This window comes from Cryptomeria japonica, chromosome 5 (genome assembly GCF_030272615.1).
Source record: "Cryptomeria japonica chromosome 5, Sugi_1.0, whole genome shotgun sequence".
Lineage (NCBI taxonomy): Eukaryota > Viridiplantae > Streptophyta > Pinopsida > Cupressales > Cupressaceae > Cryptomeria > Cryptomeria japonica.
This window is the reverse complement of record NC_081409.1, coordinates 518,262,342-518,281,003: the sequence shown is the minus strand read 5'-3', so window position 1 is coordinate 518,281,003 and position 18,662 is coordinate 518,262,342. Positions and strand designations below refer to the sequence as shown.

The 18,662-nt window shown below is 36.4% G+C and overlaps 1 protein-coding gene across 3 annotated transcripts; it reads right to left on the bottom strand.

Moving 5' to 3' along the window:
* Positions 1 to 10,971: 10,971 nt before the first annotated feature.
* Positions 10,972 to 13,978, bottom strand: LOC131067767 (protein ELF4-LIKE 3). Of its 3 annotated transcripts, none has more exons than XM_058002906.2 (3): positions 13,608 to 13,978; positions 13,083 to 13,239; positions 10,972 to 11,689 (listed from the first exon to the last, which is right to left on the bottom strand). In XM_058002906.2, the coding sequence occupies exon 3, from the start codon at positions 11,667 to 11,669 to the stop codon at positions 11,316 to 11,318; it is 354 nt and encodes a 117-aa protein (XP_057858889.1). In that variant the 5' UTR covers positions 11,670 to 11,689; positions 13,083 to 13,239; positions 13,608 to 13,978; the 3' UTR covers positions 10,972 to 11,315. The 3 variants fall into 3 exon arrangements, with proteins under 3 accessions (XP_057858889.1, XP_057858892.1, XP_057858890.1); XM_058002909.2 differs by lacking the exon at positions 13,608 to 13,978 and adding an exon at positions 13,515 to 13,552; XM_058002907.2 differs by lacking the exon at positions 13,608 to 13,978 and adding an exon at positions 13,387 to 13,521.
* Positions 13,979 to 18,662: the final 4,684 nt, after the last annotated feature.

The following is an 18,662-nucleotide window of genomic DNA, read 5'->3' as shown; positions in this document are numbered from 1 at the left end:
GCCAAACATCCTCCTCTTGAACTTGGTCAAGTCGAACTGCTCCAAGTTGGCGTCCCCAACTTTCTTCCATCTTGAAGTTATTTGAGATTCCAGATAGAAGCCTTTAAGCGCTATCTTCATCTAATCTTTTCTTGTACCTTCTCCTGCCATGTTCTTGTACGAAGCTAGAAGTTAGAACATTTGAAGGATGATTTAAAACTTAATTCAAGAAATATTCCAAAGTTCTGATTTCTTCTTGTGAATATGAATGCTTTCAGATTTGCAAAATCAAAACTTGGAATCATCTATGTTAAATTCTGGAAAATAGCATGCTAGTTCATTCAATTTGCATTACAAAACCTGATTCTTGTGACTCTAAAGAAGTCTGATCATTACTCAGAAATCTGAGATATATCCTTCCCTCAAAAATTCTTAGGTGATTGATCAAATTTTGTGATTTTATCTTTGAATCGAGGATGAATGAAATTTGGTAGCCACTCAGAAATTAGAGTTTAAAATAACAATTTGGGCTTTCGTCATGGACCAGCCCCTTTGATTCTTCTTCCACACGACTTATTTGCTCTTTGAAAATCTTCTCTCCGGTTATATCTTCCTAAGGCAATTTTGAAATACTCCTCTTTTGGAATTAATTTTCTGAGTCTCTATTCTAGAATGATTTTGCTGAGTCTTTCTTTGATGCAGATTTGAAACGACTTTGTTTGATGGAGGCTAGTGGATTCCTCTTTTCTCCTTAGGCAAGTTTGATAGAACCTCTTTAAGCGATCTTAAGGCAACTCCCTTGCTATGCAAATTTAGAAAGAAAAAGATAATTCGATTTGAATTTGCTCCACCAAAAGGTTTCCTTCATCTCATATATAAGCTTTGAATAGAAAGTCACATCCTTCCACCTTAGGAAGGCCGACTTAACAAAACATTTTTTATTGCTCTTTTAAATTCACCAAGGGAATTACACCCTTTCACTTAACCGGCTTGGCAAGTAAATAAAACGTTTTTTAAATTTTCTCCAGTTCAACTCGCCTTGCATTTGGATTTGCCCAGCCGACTCATGTTTGATTAAACTTCTTCTCTTGCTTGTCAAATTCGCTTTGCTGTAATATCTACCTATCAACTTCATCCAAAATGTTGACGAATTTTGGTCTTTTGAAATTTGCCTTCATTACTTGTGAGACTAAGTTTGCTTCATGTCCTTCCCTTTTCGATTTGCAAGGATGTACATTTAAACTTCATCTCTCCAAAAAGTTATCTTGTATCTCTTGAAGTAAAGGGTGGGGGGGTGGTTATTTCACCTTCCACATTTTTGAGGGTTGACTTTTTTACCTTCCATGTTTATGTAGGTTGACTTTCTTACCTTACACATCAACCTAAGTTGATCCGCACCCTTCTTCCTTATTAACTTAAGTAGGTGTGCATCCTCTTCCTTGTTAACTTAAGTTGATGCGCACCCCCACTTCTTTGTTTTAGGAGGTTGAAATTAGACTTAGGCAATTTTTGCTTTCCCATTTACTTAGGTTGATTCACATCTCTTCCATGTCTTTGAGGCTTAATATTTTATTTAAGCAATTTTTTACTTCCTCATTAACCTAAGTTGTTGCGCAGGCCCTCTTTATTAACTTAAGTTGGTGTGCAGGCCTTGCAAGATGTTGGAAGTTGAAATTTTCTTTACCTTGATGGTTGATTGATCCTTCGAACTTAAAATTTTCGTCTTCTAAAGTTGATCAACTTCTTTGTTTGGAGGAGCTAGCATGCAATGCTCTCTTGCAGATTGATGGGGGAAAATTGCCTAAATTGATTGCCTTAGAATCTCGCTTTCTCTAGAGATGAAAAATTCAAACATACAAAGGAGGTCTTTATTCTTTAACTTGCGAGAAAGACTTTACCCTTTCAAAATTGATCCTTCCTATCAACCTAGAGACATGAAGGACTTCTAGCAATTCTAGCACAATGAATGGCAATACTTGCATCACTAGACAAAATTGTCAATGTTGGACGCTTGATCAACCTTAGGCTCTTGGAGGTCCACTTGAACTAGCTCAACTTGCAAACTCCCTAGAGAAAAATACCTTAGAGGTCAAATTATTGCCGAATCAAAACCCTAAACAACTAAAGCATCTAATCTAAGCAAGCAAAAAGGGGGGTCCCCATTCGCAATGGAGTGATGTGTGAAAAGGTCACAACAGGCACCTGAAGAGATTAAGATGTTAAGAGATAACATAGAACAAAGAGAAGCATTGTGGAAACAGAGAAGAGCTGAGCAAGAAGCAAATGTTCGCCAAAAGGAACTTGTCAAGCAAGCACTGAAGAAAAAGTCAAATAGGGTAAATCAAGCCACCACGGATGTTGAGGGTGAAGAAAATGATATCAAGGACATAGACGATGAAGAGTGGTATCGCCAAGAAGTTGGTGAAGAACCTGATTCAGAGCTTTTGATGGGTGTTTCCAAATTGCAAGAAGAAGAAGAAGAAGAAGAAGAAGAAGACAATTTTAACGTCCACGAGGCTAAGGATAGCCTATGGGACAGCCTATCCAATCAAAACAGACTTCTGTGGGTCAGTTCTTTGCCTATGCAAGTTCATGATGAGTGCTCTCAGCTTCTCAATATACTCCTCGCTGAATAAATTATATCACGAGCTACCAATTAAGATATTAATAAACTCATCCTTGTTGTCTTTGAGGGCATCACACTCTAAGATAGAATGCCTTTCAATTTCCACTTTCCTAGAGGTGCAAAAAGTGCAAACCCTTTCTTCCCAAACCTCTTTTAGCCTTTTCCACCGCCCGGTCTCACAACAAAGTTAATGAGGGTTAGTTCTAAGCTGCACAATAAGAATTTTAGCTCTCCATGAGATATTAGCCCCTATGTAAACTTTTTGAAGATGATCACACATGGGATTGAACTCATTGATATAGTATTGTTTCTTTCTTCCTAACCCAATACCCCATATTCTCTTGTAAAAATTATTCATAATGAAGGCCTTTATCTCTTTGTTATTTGTGGGGCACATATTCAAATAAATGTTCCATTTGCTCATCCATTTGATGTTTTGTTGCATCCAAGTGTTCTTTCTTTTGCACAATATTTCATTAAAGACAACCTTAGGAAATCTACCTTTTCCCATTTGCTGGGTTCTTTTTAAATAGCTACTGAGGTGCACCATAGCAATTGCTTCAATAGGGGCAGCTCCCATTTCACTAAACGTGATATCATAGGGAACTGTACTTTTAATTTTGAACTTGCTTGTGATTAAACGCTTTTAAATTCTCACGATTTAATTCCATTGTGAAACTGAGGTACTATTGGCCCAAATTTCACACCCATATAGGACAACCGGCAACACTAAAAGCCCAAAAAGAGTTTGGATGGTTTTCTAATGCCATAGATCTACCTCTCTACATCTATTTTGAAGAGCATAAAATGCTTTCCAACCTCCTAAAGTTCTTTTCTTCCTACAGCCTTCCAAACTTAGATTTTTGTTGAAATCAATTTCAAGATATTTGTAATCTATAACTTCTTCAAGAATGCTGCCATCAAAGTAAAATTTATGCTAATTTTGTTTTCTTCTACTAGAGAAAACCATGACTTTCGTCTTGTTGATGTTAATTTGCATTCCCACCATGCTGCAAAAACACTCAAGAGCAAATAAATGCTCTTGCAAACCAAGGGCAGATTTAGCAATCAAAATGAGATCATCAGCAAAAAAGGAGCAACCTTATCACAAATTCATCCAGCTAAGTACCCTCGCCATTTTGCATGTTTAACCACTCTTCAAGCTTGTCAATATATTAGCCAAACAAGGTAGGAGATAGAGGCCACCCTTGTTTGACCCCAATATTGCTCCTAAAGCTAGTTGAAATGCCAGCTGAAGTTCTGACTTTGACTTTAACCTCATCATATATCCTATGAACAGCTGGCCTGAGATGCATAGGAATCCCAAGTTCTTCCATTCTGTGCCAAAGCTTATCTCTAGGGACCGCGTCAAAAGCCTAATACAAATCACAAAGGATATAGAAATAAAAAGGACTAATACAAAAATAGACAAAAAGAGCAGCATGGCTGACCACTAATTGTTAGAGTGATTGATATCTCTAAAGACAGCAATCTTGATCTCGATATGTGCAGCGATCTTGTAATAGTCAGCAATGGTTGACTTCATGAAACCAAGGACAGCAACTTTATGTGCAGTTTGTGTCTACTTTATGTAACAGTCGACTTAGTGAGACAGCCAGTTCAAGGAGTGCGATTTGGTTATGGTTAGTTTGTCAGCAAACTAAGGCAGTAACTCATATGGGAAGTAATATGTAGCAAAATAATATTATCATGAGGAGTAATTCAAGTTTGCATAATCAGCAATTAAGATCATTAACAAATGCAGACATAATAAACAGCTGATCCTCATATGTCAACAATATGGCCGACTAAACTATTAGAAACAACTCCATAACAAAGAAAGGTGCAATAGCATGATTAATGTAACGTGCTGGCGAATTTATCAAGGGAAAGACATAAATAATAAAGGAACAGCAATTGCTTGGTTTGTGCAATCCATTATGTGCAAATTGACTTAGCAGCAAGAAACGTAATTAATATGATTATATTAATAAACTTTAAGGTGATGTTTAGATGCAAACAAAATCATATGCTAAGAGGTGCATTTTTGAATAGTGGTTATGCTTCTAAACTAACTAGTGATGAAGACTGATCCAAAGCAAACAAGGAGGTGAGATTACTAAAAGAGAAGTAATTTGTTTCGAAGAAGTGTCACTGGTTGGGATATATCTATTAGTTGTGAAAAGGTATGACTTTTAGAAGGAAAAACATATCTTAGAAGATATATATACAGATTGAAAATGGAGAGAATGAGCGTGAAGTATATACAGCAATATATGAAGACTTTAAATGCAGATTTATGAAGACCTGGTGAAGCACATAATGAAGAAATCATAAAAGGCAGGTTTGAGTAATAGGGTGTATGTGAATGAATAAAAGAGGATCTATGAGCAGAATCAAAGGGAAATATATGAGCAGAATGAGAGGAAGTATGATCAGACTTGTAAAGAATTTATAGCAGATTTTGAAGAGGAGATTATAAGTGTTTGAAGAAGAAAGCTATAGCAAATTTGTGGAGAAAAAAGGTTATCCATCATCTGTTGAAGAAGCAACATTGATAAGGTGGAAATTTGAATGAGGGGCTCATGCCTCTAGTAGGTTGAGCCTACAAATTGTATGAGATTATTATACAAGCAATTAGTTTGTCGTGGTTTTCTCTCGTAAGGATTTCCACGTATATCTTGTGTTCTATTTGTGTTACATGATAGGTAGATTTTATGTGAATAATAATATGCAATGGATGTGATTATGAGATTAAGTTGTATGCTTATAATATTAAGTTGAAAAAGTAAAAGTTTATTGCTATACTGATTTACTCCCCCCTCCCTCCTCTCAGTATAACCATGTGCTCATCACTGTTCATGATGAACTTAGAGTGAGGAACCAATTGATGCATATGTGCAAATCAAGGAAGCTCTCCAAGATACACCAGCCTAGCTAAGTTCAAATTACTCTAAACCTTTCTATCTTTTCCCCTCTGCCACATCATGTACTACTATTGTTAGTGTGCTTCAAAAGAATGAAGATGGGTAGGAACATGCCATTGCATTAATCAACAAATCTTCGCATGATGACCAAGGATCTGTGCACCATGGAATGACAAGATGACATCCATGGAAGATGTTTTTGCAAGTGCGGATACAACAAAAGTCTGTGGCGTAAGCTTCTAGGATACACGGACTTTTTGTTTCATCTAGAGAGCATGACATGTCCCCCTAGAATGAATGCCAATCAATAGGGAACATTTGAGTGGCAACTCCAAAGATATGTGTTGATATAGAAAGATCATAGAGGACTATTGTTCAAATGTTTCAAAAAGAGAAGGATATGACTCACGATGTGGTCAAATAAATTTGCTAAGTATGGTCATAGTGCATACTACATCAAGAGTTTGGCCAAAAAGCTTCTGAAGCTTTTGGTTCATGACTATGGATCAGCAATACTTCTTGTAAGTAATGATTCCACCCTGTACATACTATATTTTGTGTGTTTTGTCTTGTGCAATCATGACTTCTATTGATCATGATGAACTGTATTTGTCTTGATTGTCCCTTTTTGTGGTCTACTCTTGGAGATGGCTAAATTCTTACTATGCCTACAAGAAGCACACCTCCCCAGCCAAAGCTTATGTCGGTGCCCAACTTTGTAATGCCTAAATTTTCTTGCTCTAGAATCCCTTTCTGCATTTGGCCACATTATGCCCATCATATATAAACAATTTGAAAAATCTCTTAATGAGTCCCCCTTGGTCAAAATTGATTATATATTGTTTCTTGTCATAGTCCATATCCCTATCATATGTTGGAAGTTGCCAAAATCCAAGAATATTCTTAGTATGTGGGGTTTTTGGTCAATTTTTTGCTTTTTTTTTATATTGATAATCATTTACAAATATTTTTCTCATGCGGGCATCCACACGAGACTAATACAAACTCTTGCAAGCACAACAATGAGATTAATAATAGCTCCTTCCGAGCAACCACACTAGAAACCACTTATAGAAGATCAGGAGTCACAACTTAGAAATCCACTTATTATTGAAACCACCTCCACACTAAACGCCAACTATGGAAGACCAAGAATTGCAACTTAGAATTACATATTAGATGTCCCTTTGGGATTTGTACTTGGGCCTCCAAAATGGGAACTTAATCTTCAACCAATTAAGCTCAACCCCCCCTTGGACATTTTTTGCTGGTTCATAGAGTTGCAGACTTTTAATGGAAAATTGAACATTTTCCTATGCATCCATTTCAGTTCAAGAACCCATTCCTACATAAAGTCCCACAAAGACTATCACTCCCTTCCACTTCCTTATGTTCCCACTCTATTTGCAGGATCTCAATGTGGATATGAACATTTCTCTCAACTTTGGTCCCCCCCTCATTCCCACATAGCATCTCTGCAAAATATATCAAGTCCCCTTCTTGCCTCTACTTTCCTTCATTTCTTCCTTTGTGGGATTCCACTAGACATTCAAACCTCCCTTCTTACAAACTTGGTTCAGCTCCCATCTTTTCCCCTTTATAGGCTTTCTAAGTAGATCTCAATTTCCTCCCTTTCCCCCATATCCACTTCCCATTGCCACTTTTGCAAATTTTTCTTGCACCTTCTTTGTTCCGCTTATGGAACTCTTGCCCACCTCCAAACATCCATACACCTAGTTCCCCTCTCCTTTTCCACAATTTCTCCCCCAAGCCGTCCTTGCAAATTTTCTTTGGAGATTCAAATTTCCACTCCAATGTCCAATCCCTATGTCCACTTGTACATCGAGTCCCCATAAAGACTCCCAATTGCCTTGCTTCTTGTTTCCTCCTAACTTGTGGAGTTTTTCTAGACTTCAATGTGTACCTATCTCTACTTCTACATCATTTTACGACAAGTTTCCCTGCATCCCCAACTCATTCATTTTACCCAAGTTTGTGGAATTTTGTTTAAGTTCCGAATTTCCATTCCCCATTCCAATTCAAACCTCCAATCCTGACCCGAAACCTCACATGTCCATTTCTCACAATTTTATCTACTTCAAACTTCCCCATTTCTTTCAAATTAGACCTTGTACTCATTTGATCTCGCCATAAGCACCATTAATAACTAGATTTAACCCTATAACTACCCAATTAGACTTTTCTTGTCTAAAACCCATAGATTCAAATGTTATTTCAACTGTGGAGGATGAGAGCAACCATATTATAATTAATGTAGTTGTTAAGCTCCATATGTCTATAGTCCTCATGCCTGATCCAAACAATGTAATCTCTAGATTCCACGAATTAGCACTTGCATTGCACACCAAAGTTATAATCTTCAATTCTCAATTTAATTCCCACAAGCAACTAGACAATTGAGCAAAATATTATAAAAACCAATTCGTTTAACAAAACAAAGGTCAATCGTTTCTACTTCTACTCTCCGTATGACTACAAGTGCCACAAAGCTTCTAGGGTTTCAACATGTGCAAATCTAGTCACCATTAGAACAACATCATTTGTAAATTACAAAGAGGTAGCTATTTTGAAGTAGATATTTGTAACTAAATGTCTATCTCCTTGGCCATTTGACTTCTAAGAAACAAATTGTAATAGGTTTTTCCTAGCCTAGGGTTTCCTTTTACCAAATTTGCTAGTACAAATGTAATTACGTTTTGATGAATGTTGCAACTTTGTAAATTGTTCTTTGTAATGGTCATTTCCTTATTGTATATGGATTTTAGGAGTTTAAAGAGGGATTACTAAGTATGTTCAATTGTTGATATCTCTTTTCTTATTCCTATGTGTTGTTTTGTTTTGTAAATTATGACACTATGTAACCCACTGAATAGGTACTAGTCTTGGAAGTGTTTGACCCTCCATGCACCTAAAATGAACATCTTTGACCAATACTTTAGGAGTAGGTAGTAGTTTGTATGCATTTCATGATTCAATATTATAAATCTGGGAAACATCTCTAGTGAGCTAAAGAGTTTTTATGCTTAGAGAATCATATCTTGCATGTTTTCATCAGCTTAATAGAGGTTATATGTGCAATAGGTTAGTCCTTGGTCTAGCGACAACTTTTGGGACCAAGCCTACAATATATACTATTGTTTCAATTTGTCTATTTTCAATTGTGATTAAATCTTGTTAAAGATTACCTCTAGGAACACCCTCCTGGGTCTAGTTGAGCCGAAAATGGAGAGATTATACACTCTCGACAATTGAACTATATCACTCACATTTTGTTTATAGAATGACATTTCTTAGACCTTGAAGCAAGTTGAATCCTCTAGAAATGTGAGCAATGATTTCGGTAATCAACAAGACCACTCTAAGGTAACAAAATAATCAATGCTAGCCATACCAAGATCCTAGGGTGTATTGTGAATCATGTCCAATTCATTTTCCTTGCCCAAGTAATTGTAGAAGCTAATGTAACCATTAGGTCCATGGTATGGATCAAAATCAAGAAGCATGGACTAATTAGAGGATGGAATGGCAATCTAAGTATGATATTAATGTTGGAGACCACAAAGATCAAATTGCAATTTGTGTCTCCCTAGATTTCTATAAATTAGATTTCGTTCTCAATTTCCAAGATTAAAAAATTATATACAATATAATTTCTTCCTTTTCTGATCTAAATGTTGCAAATTTGTATATTTCATTATTGTAGTCAATAAATAGTTAGCCCTATAAGCAATTTTTTGAGTTCAAATACTACATCCTCTACATTTTATTAGTAGTATACACTCTTGTTGATTTGTATATTCTTATGAAGGTCAAGATTTCTTTGAAGATTGCATCACCCTAGTGTTTAAGTTGCGGCAATCTAATTGTCATTTGGATGGTTTCTATTTGTTATTCTTATGGTGGTCAACCCAATTCCTATATGCTATCTGATTTCTTGGAAGATTGCATCACCCTAGTGTTTAAGTTGTGATAATCTAATTGTCACTTGGATGGTTTCCATTTGCTATTTGCTTATTTTGAAAGTTCAAATTAACAGACTCATCTCTATCCCTTTACTCTCTCCTTTTAATCTTCTTATCTTTTTTTGAAGATGGTTTGTCTAGAATTAGGTTGGAAGCAGAATAAGTTTTCTTTTCCCTTTTCTTTTCAATGCATCTGGAGCTTATTGATAATCAATTGAAAGGCTTGCTTACCAGATATGGTTAAACCCTGAAATTTTATATTCCTGTTAAGTTTTGTTAATTAGGCCAGAGAGCAAGTTTGTTAAACTAAGAGTGCTTGTTCAGAAAAAGCCTTGAGATACTGGTATCCCTAAACAAACAATCAGTCTTGAGTGAAACCACGTAGCCTAGACCATGGAAATTAAGCCTTGGGGTATTTAAATCCCTTTCAAGTGGGAGTCTTTTGTTCCGTCAACAGAAAGCTTGTGTAATTGCTTCCTTGTGGAGTCCCTTGGAAACCATGTATTTTTCCAATCCAACACGTGTTGAGGCCCTAAGGTAAGGCTCCCCCCTAATGATAAACAATGGTTCAAGGGGTAGCCTAGTTGTCCATTCAATTGTATAAAGAAGAGAGGTTTGTGAATATAATTAATAATACAGTTAATGAAGCCAATTTGGAAGCCAAAAGCCTCAAGGATATTTTCTATAAAGACATAGTTGCACCAATCAAAGGCTTTTAAAATGTCCATTAAAGGAGTATGCCTGGGATTGTCTGAGAATACAAGGAGTGAGATATGTTTTGGACAGATAGCATGCTGTCTTCAATCTGATAGCTCAGGGCAATGGAAGATCAGGAGGGGAAAACAACTTATTCAGCAGGGGATTCAGTCTCGAGGCAAACAATTGGAAAAGAATTTTATAAGCCCTATTGCAGAGAGAGAAAAGACAGCATTGGACCACATGCTTACCTTTAGAATTTTCGGGCATATAAATTATCCAAGAATTTTGTGCTTACTGCAGGATTACCAAAAGAAGTGGGCCTGATGTGCTGAATGGCCAAAAAATTTTGTAGAAGAAAGTCAGTATATTAAAAAAAATAACTGACCAAAAGGAGAAGCATACAATATTAAAGAAGCAGAACCCATAAAAGGTACATTGAACAAAATAACTGGGGAAAATGAGAATGCACATTGACTTAAGGACATAACAACATTAAAGAAGCTGAACCCATTGCAACTGAAAAGTACATACCAAGTTTTAAGATTAATTAGAAACAGAAACAAAACCTTAAATTGTACTGACTATCAGTATCATTGATGATTAAAGTACTCAATTTTTCAGAGTCATTATTGATATCCTGAAATAGACTTGTAATGCACAGTTAGCTCCTCAATAAGTGTGAATAACTAAGACTATTTTAAAGATTTGAGTAGTTTTCTCAAAGAATCCACTTTAGCAAGGAAAGTAAAGCATCAAATTCCAACCAAGCAACAAAAAATCTATTTTCTTCTCAATCATTCTTCCTTCTCAATCATTCTTCCTTCTAAAAGATCGTCTATAAAAGCTCTTACTCATTTACAGGCCCGGTCATTTATTAAATTGCAAAATGCCTATTTCATTCACACCCATTCAAAAAGTGATATTTTTACACACAGTCCAAAACATTTTCTTCCAAATTCTATCAATGCCTGACCGGTTTGTCCTATGGACTCTAAAATCGGACAGTACTAGGCTTAACCTGTGATTGCTGTCATGCAAGCACTTTCACAGATTGTAAATACAAAAGAATTGGTAATATTACAACCTTATAGAACATCAAAGCTATGGCCGAAGTCTCTTTTGGCTAGAAGCAACAGAAGGCTTCCCATCAGACTTTAATGTCCCGGCTGAATCACCCTCTGAGGATGTTTCCATTGACTTTGTAAATGCAGTAGACAACCCAGCATAGAGATCCACCACTCTTCTGATATTATCGTTAAGCTCTCGAATCAGGCTCACATTTCGGCTTAAATTATCAGGGATCTTGGATTCATGATTTTGATTTATCTCATTAATTAGCAACCGGTTCTGATCTAGAATATTCTGCACCTGACCAAAGCTTTTCTGAAAGGTTTGCAAGACCTTACCATCCATCTGATTTCCATTCCCGGGAACAGAGAATGCATCTCCCTCCATCTGGATGTACAAATACAAACCTGCAAAAGGAAATTATGGATTTATCAGGTTTCAGCAACAAATCCAAGCCTCCATTTGAAAATTTTAAAATGTGACAATACTATTTAAAAGTAGCAGAACACATCCAGTATCAGTCTATAAAAATTTCTGTAACAAAATTTTGTGATGCCAAATGAGGATCAATGAACCAATACCAAAGCAATTGTCCCATTTTCCTTTTCTAAAAATCCACTCAACTCAAGGTAGACAATCAGATTTTACTTGCATCTCTATTCAATCTAATCTAATATATCATTTTTTTATTACTACCATCCCAAAAATCATTTATTTCCTTGATTTTAAATAGCTTCTGGAAAGAAATGTTCTTGAATATCTGGCATTTAAGTGCATCATTGTAGGCAGGGCATTGACATAACCTTGCTGTTTTACTTATTAGGTGCAAAATTAATCAACAATGGAGGATGGAGAACAATGCATCTGGCTGACTCAAGTCACTGATGATAATGCTGGACAGTTGCAGAGGCCTGGGAGCTTAAATTCACTGGGATGTGGGAGAAGGATTTGGTCACTTGACCATGTTGATGGTATTGATCTAGAAATCAGTTTGGCTTTGTTACATTTTTTGCCTACCAACCTCTGTTTGTTGAGAGCCCATGTTTAGGCTAGAGGATGGTTGTTTTAGTAATCTTTTTGGGTAGAGAAGTCCAGATCCATATGCAGTCTGTCATGGTTGCCTGATACTCTGGTTCATTTTCTTTTCCAGCCTGTTATAATTTGCCTGGTATTTTAATGGTAAGTGAAGGACCATCTAAAACCCTCATTTATGTCTTAAGCAAACTTGAAAAAGGTTATTTGCCCCCTCCGTGCAATCTTTTAGATGTAGAGAATCATATATTGAAAAAGAGATCTTTGTTGATGCCCGTGCTTGGATATAAGCATTTTCCAGTCTGCCAATTTTCAAAATGCAAATCTGATACCAGAGGGAAGAAAGGCAAGCTTAAAAACACGAAAAAGAGTTTGAAGGTAAAACAAGAAATTTGACAACACAATTAACATTTGCAACCTATCAATATTATGGGGAACAAGATCAACAAAGAGAAATTGGCATATAAGTATTGGATGAAATCAAACTGTTATATACATTCTGCATTAGTAGCGCTGGAATACCCACACTGTCAAAACAACCCTCATATCCCCAACAGTAAAACCATTTTCAATAAATGCTTTTCCAAAACAATATTTCTCCTTATAAATAAATTTCAGATTGAATCTGTCTTTTTAAGTGCCTCCTGCACCAGTGGTATTGAACCCCGCATTAAAATGGCTGACTCTTTAATGCGCAGCAATCAAAATCATTTTCAATATATACAATTCAATATTCATCTTGATAATAAAAATCAGACATAGACAAACCTTTCAATGGCTTTTGTCTCAATAATACTGAAACCCGAATACAATATCAAACTCTAATTATGTTTAGATTCCAGACATAGATAAGAGACTCTTTCTTGGTCTCAAACTCTATCCCTTCCGCTTTCCAGATAAGAACCAGGCAAATATCTCAATTCACCTGCATTGAAAACCCAAAAAGTAAATGAGCCCCTATTTTTCACTCGTCCTGCTTGGAATAAACACTGTAATCCATAAAACATAGAAATCAGCATTTCACAAGATTCTGGAAACATCGATAAACACATTCCTATAACGAGCAGCGCACCTGGTCAGCTACAGTTCGTTGCATTCAGGTTCAAAACTAACCGGAGGAAATTTAAAAACAAATAAAAAACTAAAATTAAAAGCAAAAAACTATCCCCCACCAAAAAGTGATGAATCTCAGAAGCTCACTTTTACATGTCGAAATCCATGTAGGCGAATGAGGGGCAAAAATATCAGCAGAACAATGATTGATTGAAGAGATAAAGTAAGTGATTAGCGTACCTTAAAAACGTGGCAGTTTTCCCACATCGTTGGTTCGGCTTGAAAGGGACCAGTCAGATTCGCTAGGTAATTCTAAAATCTGGCTACTGTTCCACTTCCGATAGCCCAACAACTCTATTCTGCCCATCAACTCCCACAGTACAATTCCAAACTAATTTACATATTTTAAGGGGTAATATGGTAGGTATCCATTTCCATTTCTACGCCGTGAAGATTTTGTACGAGGAAACCCAGATCGCATAGATTCTATGATCTATCTATACCTGAAATCTTGATGGCGCCGCTAGGTACCATTATTTTTGCAAAGTGGAAAGTGAAATATCTTCTTTATTACGGATTTAATAACCAGTACTGGGCTGACAAGTGTCAATTAAGCTTGGAAGATCTCTACGCTCGGGCACTTTTTGCTTTCGGGAATATAAAAGAAATTCGTGTGATTGGAATGTCAAGCCCCCGGTTCTCTTCTTTATTATATTATATTCTCAATTGTGATAAAGCAAAGGTTGACCCAGTTACAAAAGTGTTCCTCATCTCTAATTTTTCTAATCAATAATTTGGGATAATGAATAGTGTATTAGTAATATAGGCTATTTTGCTTAAAATTAATTTGATTTACATTTGTTTTATTTATTATTTTAATCAAAATTTTATGATATAGAAATGGGTTGAATCTATTGACGTAGAAATGAATTTTTTTTTCATAAATATCTAAATTCAAGTTTAAAATAGGTTGAAGTCAATTTATTTCATGTTAGTTATTGCTTATTGACTTTAGTATAAAGTGTGTTTATTTATGTGATAAGTGTTGTCTAAAATGGCAAATCTTAATTCACTTTTAGACATTCAAGGATTACATAAATCTAATCACTCTATCAATTTAAGGGAATCATAACACATCACATTGCATCATCATATCATGTCAGCATACACAATTAGCAACATTATAGAGTATTGTTTTGTTACTTGTATCTTCAATCATTATTCCACACCGTTAATTCAAATCTAAGAACTTAGCATAATAAAACATCTTCTCTTAGTAAGCCCTTTATATACACCTAAATTTGTCCTCGTACAACCTTACCTAAAATTGACTTAATGATTATATTCTTTAATTAATCCACTTTACCTAATGTGCCCCACCTTTTTTATTATTTAGTTAGTGAATTTCTCTTTCACGCATAATTAAATAATTATATTATTTGATTAGTCAATTTCTCTCAAACATAATTAAATAATTTAATTATTTTATATTCCACCTCAAATGACTAGAATATTTAAATAATTTTAGAATTTAATTATCTTATTTTTCATGTCACGTAGCTAAAATAATTAAATAATTTTATTCTTTAATTGTGACTATATTCTCTCCATCAAAATCTAAAATTACCCTAAATACACTTGTTCCCCGCATTTCTATGGTTGCAACAACTTGTTATTTTTGGTAAATGTAATTATATATCTTCATTTTCAAATAAACCCCATTATGACTTCATTTTCTCGCAATCCTATGAAAGTCTTCTCATTCATTCTCCACTATTGATCTTCTCATCACATCTCCACCACCCATCTTCCCTCCCAAAAATACATAAATTGGCACACCATCTTATACAGGCGGAATGCGAGAGGCTGAGCAGAGGTGGTGATAGCGGAGGAAGGGGAAAAGCAGAATTCTTCTTCTTCCAGGGCGAGAAGGAAGACGGGGTTTTCGGGTTCTTCAGTCTTTGCCCATTTCTTGACGACTAGGGACAGTTGGGGAAAACCAGAATCTTCGGAGCATTTCATTGTCAGACCAGTTGTCAGATTTAGCAGTCCCTCATGTCTGTGTATCTATTAATATAACAGCACAACACAGGAAAACAGCGAGCATTTTGGTATACGCAAGGTGCATTTTGGTAAATATCACGGGAAGAGATGTGGGCAAACTGAAATGAGAAAATGCCAAAAATTTATGCATCTGATTCCTTCGAGACTACGTTTTGATATATCCACGGGGTTTTCGGGTTCTTCAGTCTTTACCCATTTCTTGATGACTGGGGACAGTTGGGGAAAACCAGAATCTTCAGAGCATTTCATTGTCAGACCAGTTGTCAGATTTTTGGTCGCACACAGCACAGGAAAACAGCTAGCATTTGGTATACGCAAGGAGCAGGTATAAGCAGGTCATGTGAATGCAACAGAGGCTTTGTGGGACCGGTACAAGCACGCAAATAAGGACTTTTGTCGGCTTTGATCATTTTGTGGGATTTGAACAAGGTTGTGTTGGTTTTGGGTCCCATTTGGATTGCATCCCATCAGGTTAGATTCTTCTTTGTCTTTTCTTAATTGTTTTTGCTGCCTTTTTTGTCTCTTTCCTGGCAATGGAAAAACAAACTCCTCCAATTTCAGAGAATATTCTTGAACTTCCAGAACTTTTTGAAACAAATCATTTGGGACAAGTGAAAATTGCCTCAACTACTAAAACTGGTAAATGGACCTGGGTTAATGCCAAACAGTTTAGGGGTATCTTGAAACGTAGACGTGCTCAGTTAAGATATGCACAGGAGAGAAAAAAACAATATCGTAAGAACAGTAATCAGAGTCTCAGTTACAAAGGTCACACCAAGAAATCCCCTTGGTTAGGTAGAGGGAATTACATGCCCTTTCGCAGCAGCGACCCTGGAGAACCTGGCGTTTATAGCCCTATTTCCACTCCTCTAACTTGGTCATCTGAATTATATGTGCAAGAACTATTAAATGCCAAAAGGAGGTTGGAGGCTTTGGAGGCTAAAGAACAACAAAAAGAGATTAAAATACAGGTGTTGACAGCAGCTTATAAGTCCCTAGCAGACAACAATAAAGCATTAAAAGAACAAATATCATTTCTGCAGGATGCGCTTGTTGTTGGGAAATTTGAGTGGCAAAACATGAAGGATGGATGGCAAAATGTGAAAGATGAATGGCGAATTTTAAAGGTTTCAGTAGCAGTACATAGTGAGGAGCTTAATGCCAAGGCATTCCATGGTGGGATGGAGGAATCTTTGGATCAAACATGCCTAAATAAGAAGGTAGAAAGCATAGAAGGTAAAAGTAGTTTCTCAGAAGTTACCAAAACTCGGGCCAACATCAGCAAAGAGACTACAAACATGGGTAAGGAAAAAAAAAATCGGGTAGACGAAACACAAGATAAAGAGCTCAAAGAAAGGCAAAGAAGAGCAACAAATGTAATCATCAAGGGAGTGAGGGATTATGGGAAAAATGAACACACTCTTGACCTTGCAAGAGACTTCTTAAGAGATATGCTACTCTGGCAAGGGAAAATCACTAAATCTTGGAGAGTTGGCAAATTATGTGATGGGAAAAATAGGCCTATAAAGGTTATCTTACCAAGTGTTCGCGACAAGCAAAATTTGTTAAGTAAGAAGCAACTTCTAAAGGGTACTCATTTTTTCTTGGATGAAGATCTAACTATGAGACAACTAGAAGAAAGAAGGGCTGAAATGGCAAAGATTAGGGCAGCTAGAGATGAAGGAAAAAGAGCGTGGTTGTTCAATGGCAAAGCAGTAATTGCATATTTTGGTCCCCAAAATAGGACAGAGCAACAAGAGAGCAACAAAACAACAACAACAAATGGAGCTGGGTACATTGCAACAAAAACCTTTCAGCCACATAGAGATGAAGACTTAGCACTGAGTCTTGCATCCCAAGGCAAATAGCAATCAAGATCTACCCAGGCCTCTTTGAGTCTAGTTTGTTGGAACTATAGAGGCTACCCTTGGAGACGTGGGCCTAGGTTAGGGCCTATTGCGAAAGGTAGAGACGTTATTTGTCTTGTTGAGACTCATGAACACGAAGGTTGTAAAACTCCCACGTTCGAAGGTTATTCAAAAATGACAATGTGGAACAAAGCAGCTAGCAATGGCAAGGGTCATGGTGGGATATTGGTGTTAGTGAAAGAAAAAGAAGGGTGTCTCATTCAGCTTGAAAAAGAGGACTCCAATAAACAGTTTTTATGGTTTAAGATCTCAGAAAATTACAATTTTATTAGGATTGCAGCATGTTATTTTGCTCCGCAAGTCTCCAAAACTTACAAGAAATGTGGTCTTGATAGTAAAGACCCCTTTGCTGCCCTAAAAAAAGATATTGATGTGTTCTCTCAGCTTGGCGAGGTCCTCCTTGTGGGGGATTTCAATGCTAGAACTGCAAGTGAACAGGCTTGCATCTTTAGCTGTAAAGATGATTGTAATCCTATTTGGCTCCTAGAAGAAGAAAAGCATCAATGGGAGAGAGTGTCAGAAGACACCAAAGATTGCAACCAATTTGGGGAAGAGTTGCTTACTCTCTGTGGCATGTTTGACTTAATTATCTGTAATGGTCTAATTAGATGGACAAATTCTAGCAATTTCACTTGCAACACTTACAATGGAGCGAGTGTGGTTGACTACGTTGTTTGTTCGCATAGCCTATGTAAAAAAATCGAAGATATGGTGATTGGTGAACATTTATGGGACCTCAAATCAGATCACAAACCGATCTATTAAGTATTGTTTGGGCAAAAAAGAGGTATTATGTGGAAAAAAATCAACCTTCCCTACAACAACATTCAAAGGGCAAAATTCTTTTGACGCAAGAAAATGCTTGTATCTTCCAGACTGCTTTGGAGAGACTTCTTAAATGGGAGAAAAGGACATTTCATGATCTCAACAGTCATAAGTTAACAAATCTGATCCATGTGGCCCTCTTAAAATGCAAAAGAACAAAAAACAAAAAATCTGAGACAAATTGTTTCGCGGTGAATGCTTGGTTTGATGAGGAATGCAAAATGGCTAGAAGAGGTTTAAGAAAGTCAAATAATAAAGAGACTCACATCAAAGCTTACAAACAGATTTTAAAGAAAAAGAAAGTTGATTTTATGTGTACTAGAAGGGAAGAGTTAATTTTTCTTAGCAAATATAATCCCAAACTTTTTTGGAAAGAGCTGCAATCAAAAAAGAAATAGATTGACAATAGTATCACAGCCACTCAATGGTTTGATTATGCTAGGCAACTTTATGAACATGATTTGGAGGTGGCTCCCCC

What these genes read in the sequence shown, in the direction of transcription:
- LOC131067767 (XM_058002906.2), bottom strand. Translation starts at nt 11,669, where the DNA reads ATGGAGGGAGATGCATTCTCTGTTCCCGGGAATGGAAATCAGATGGAT.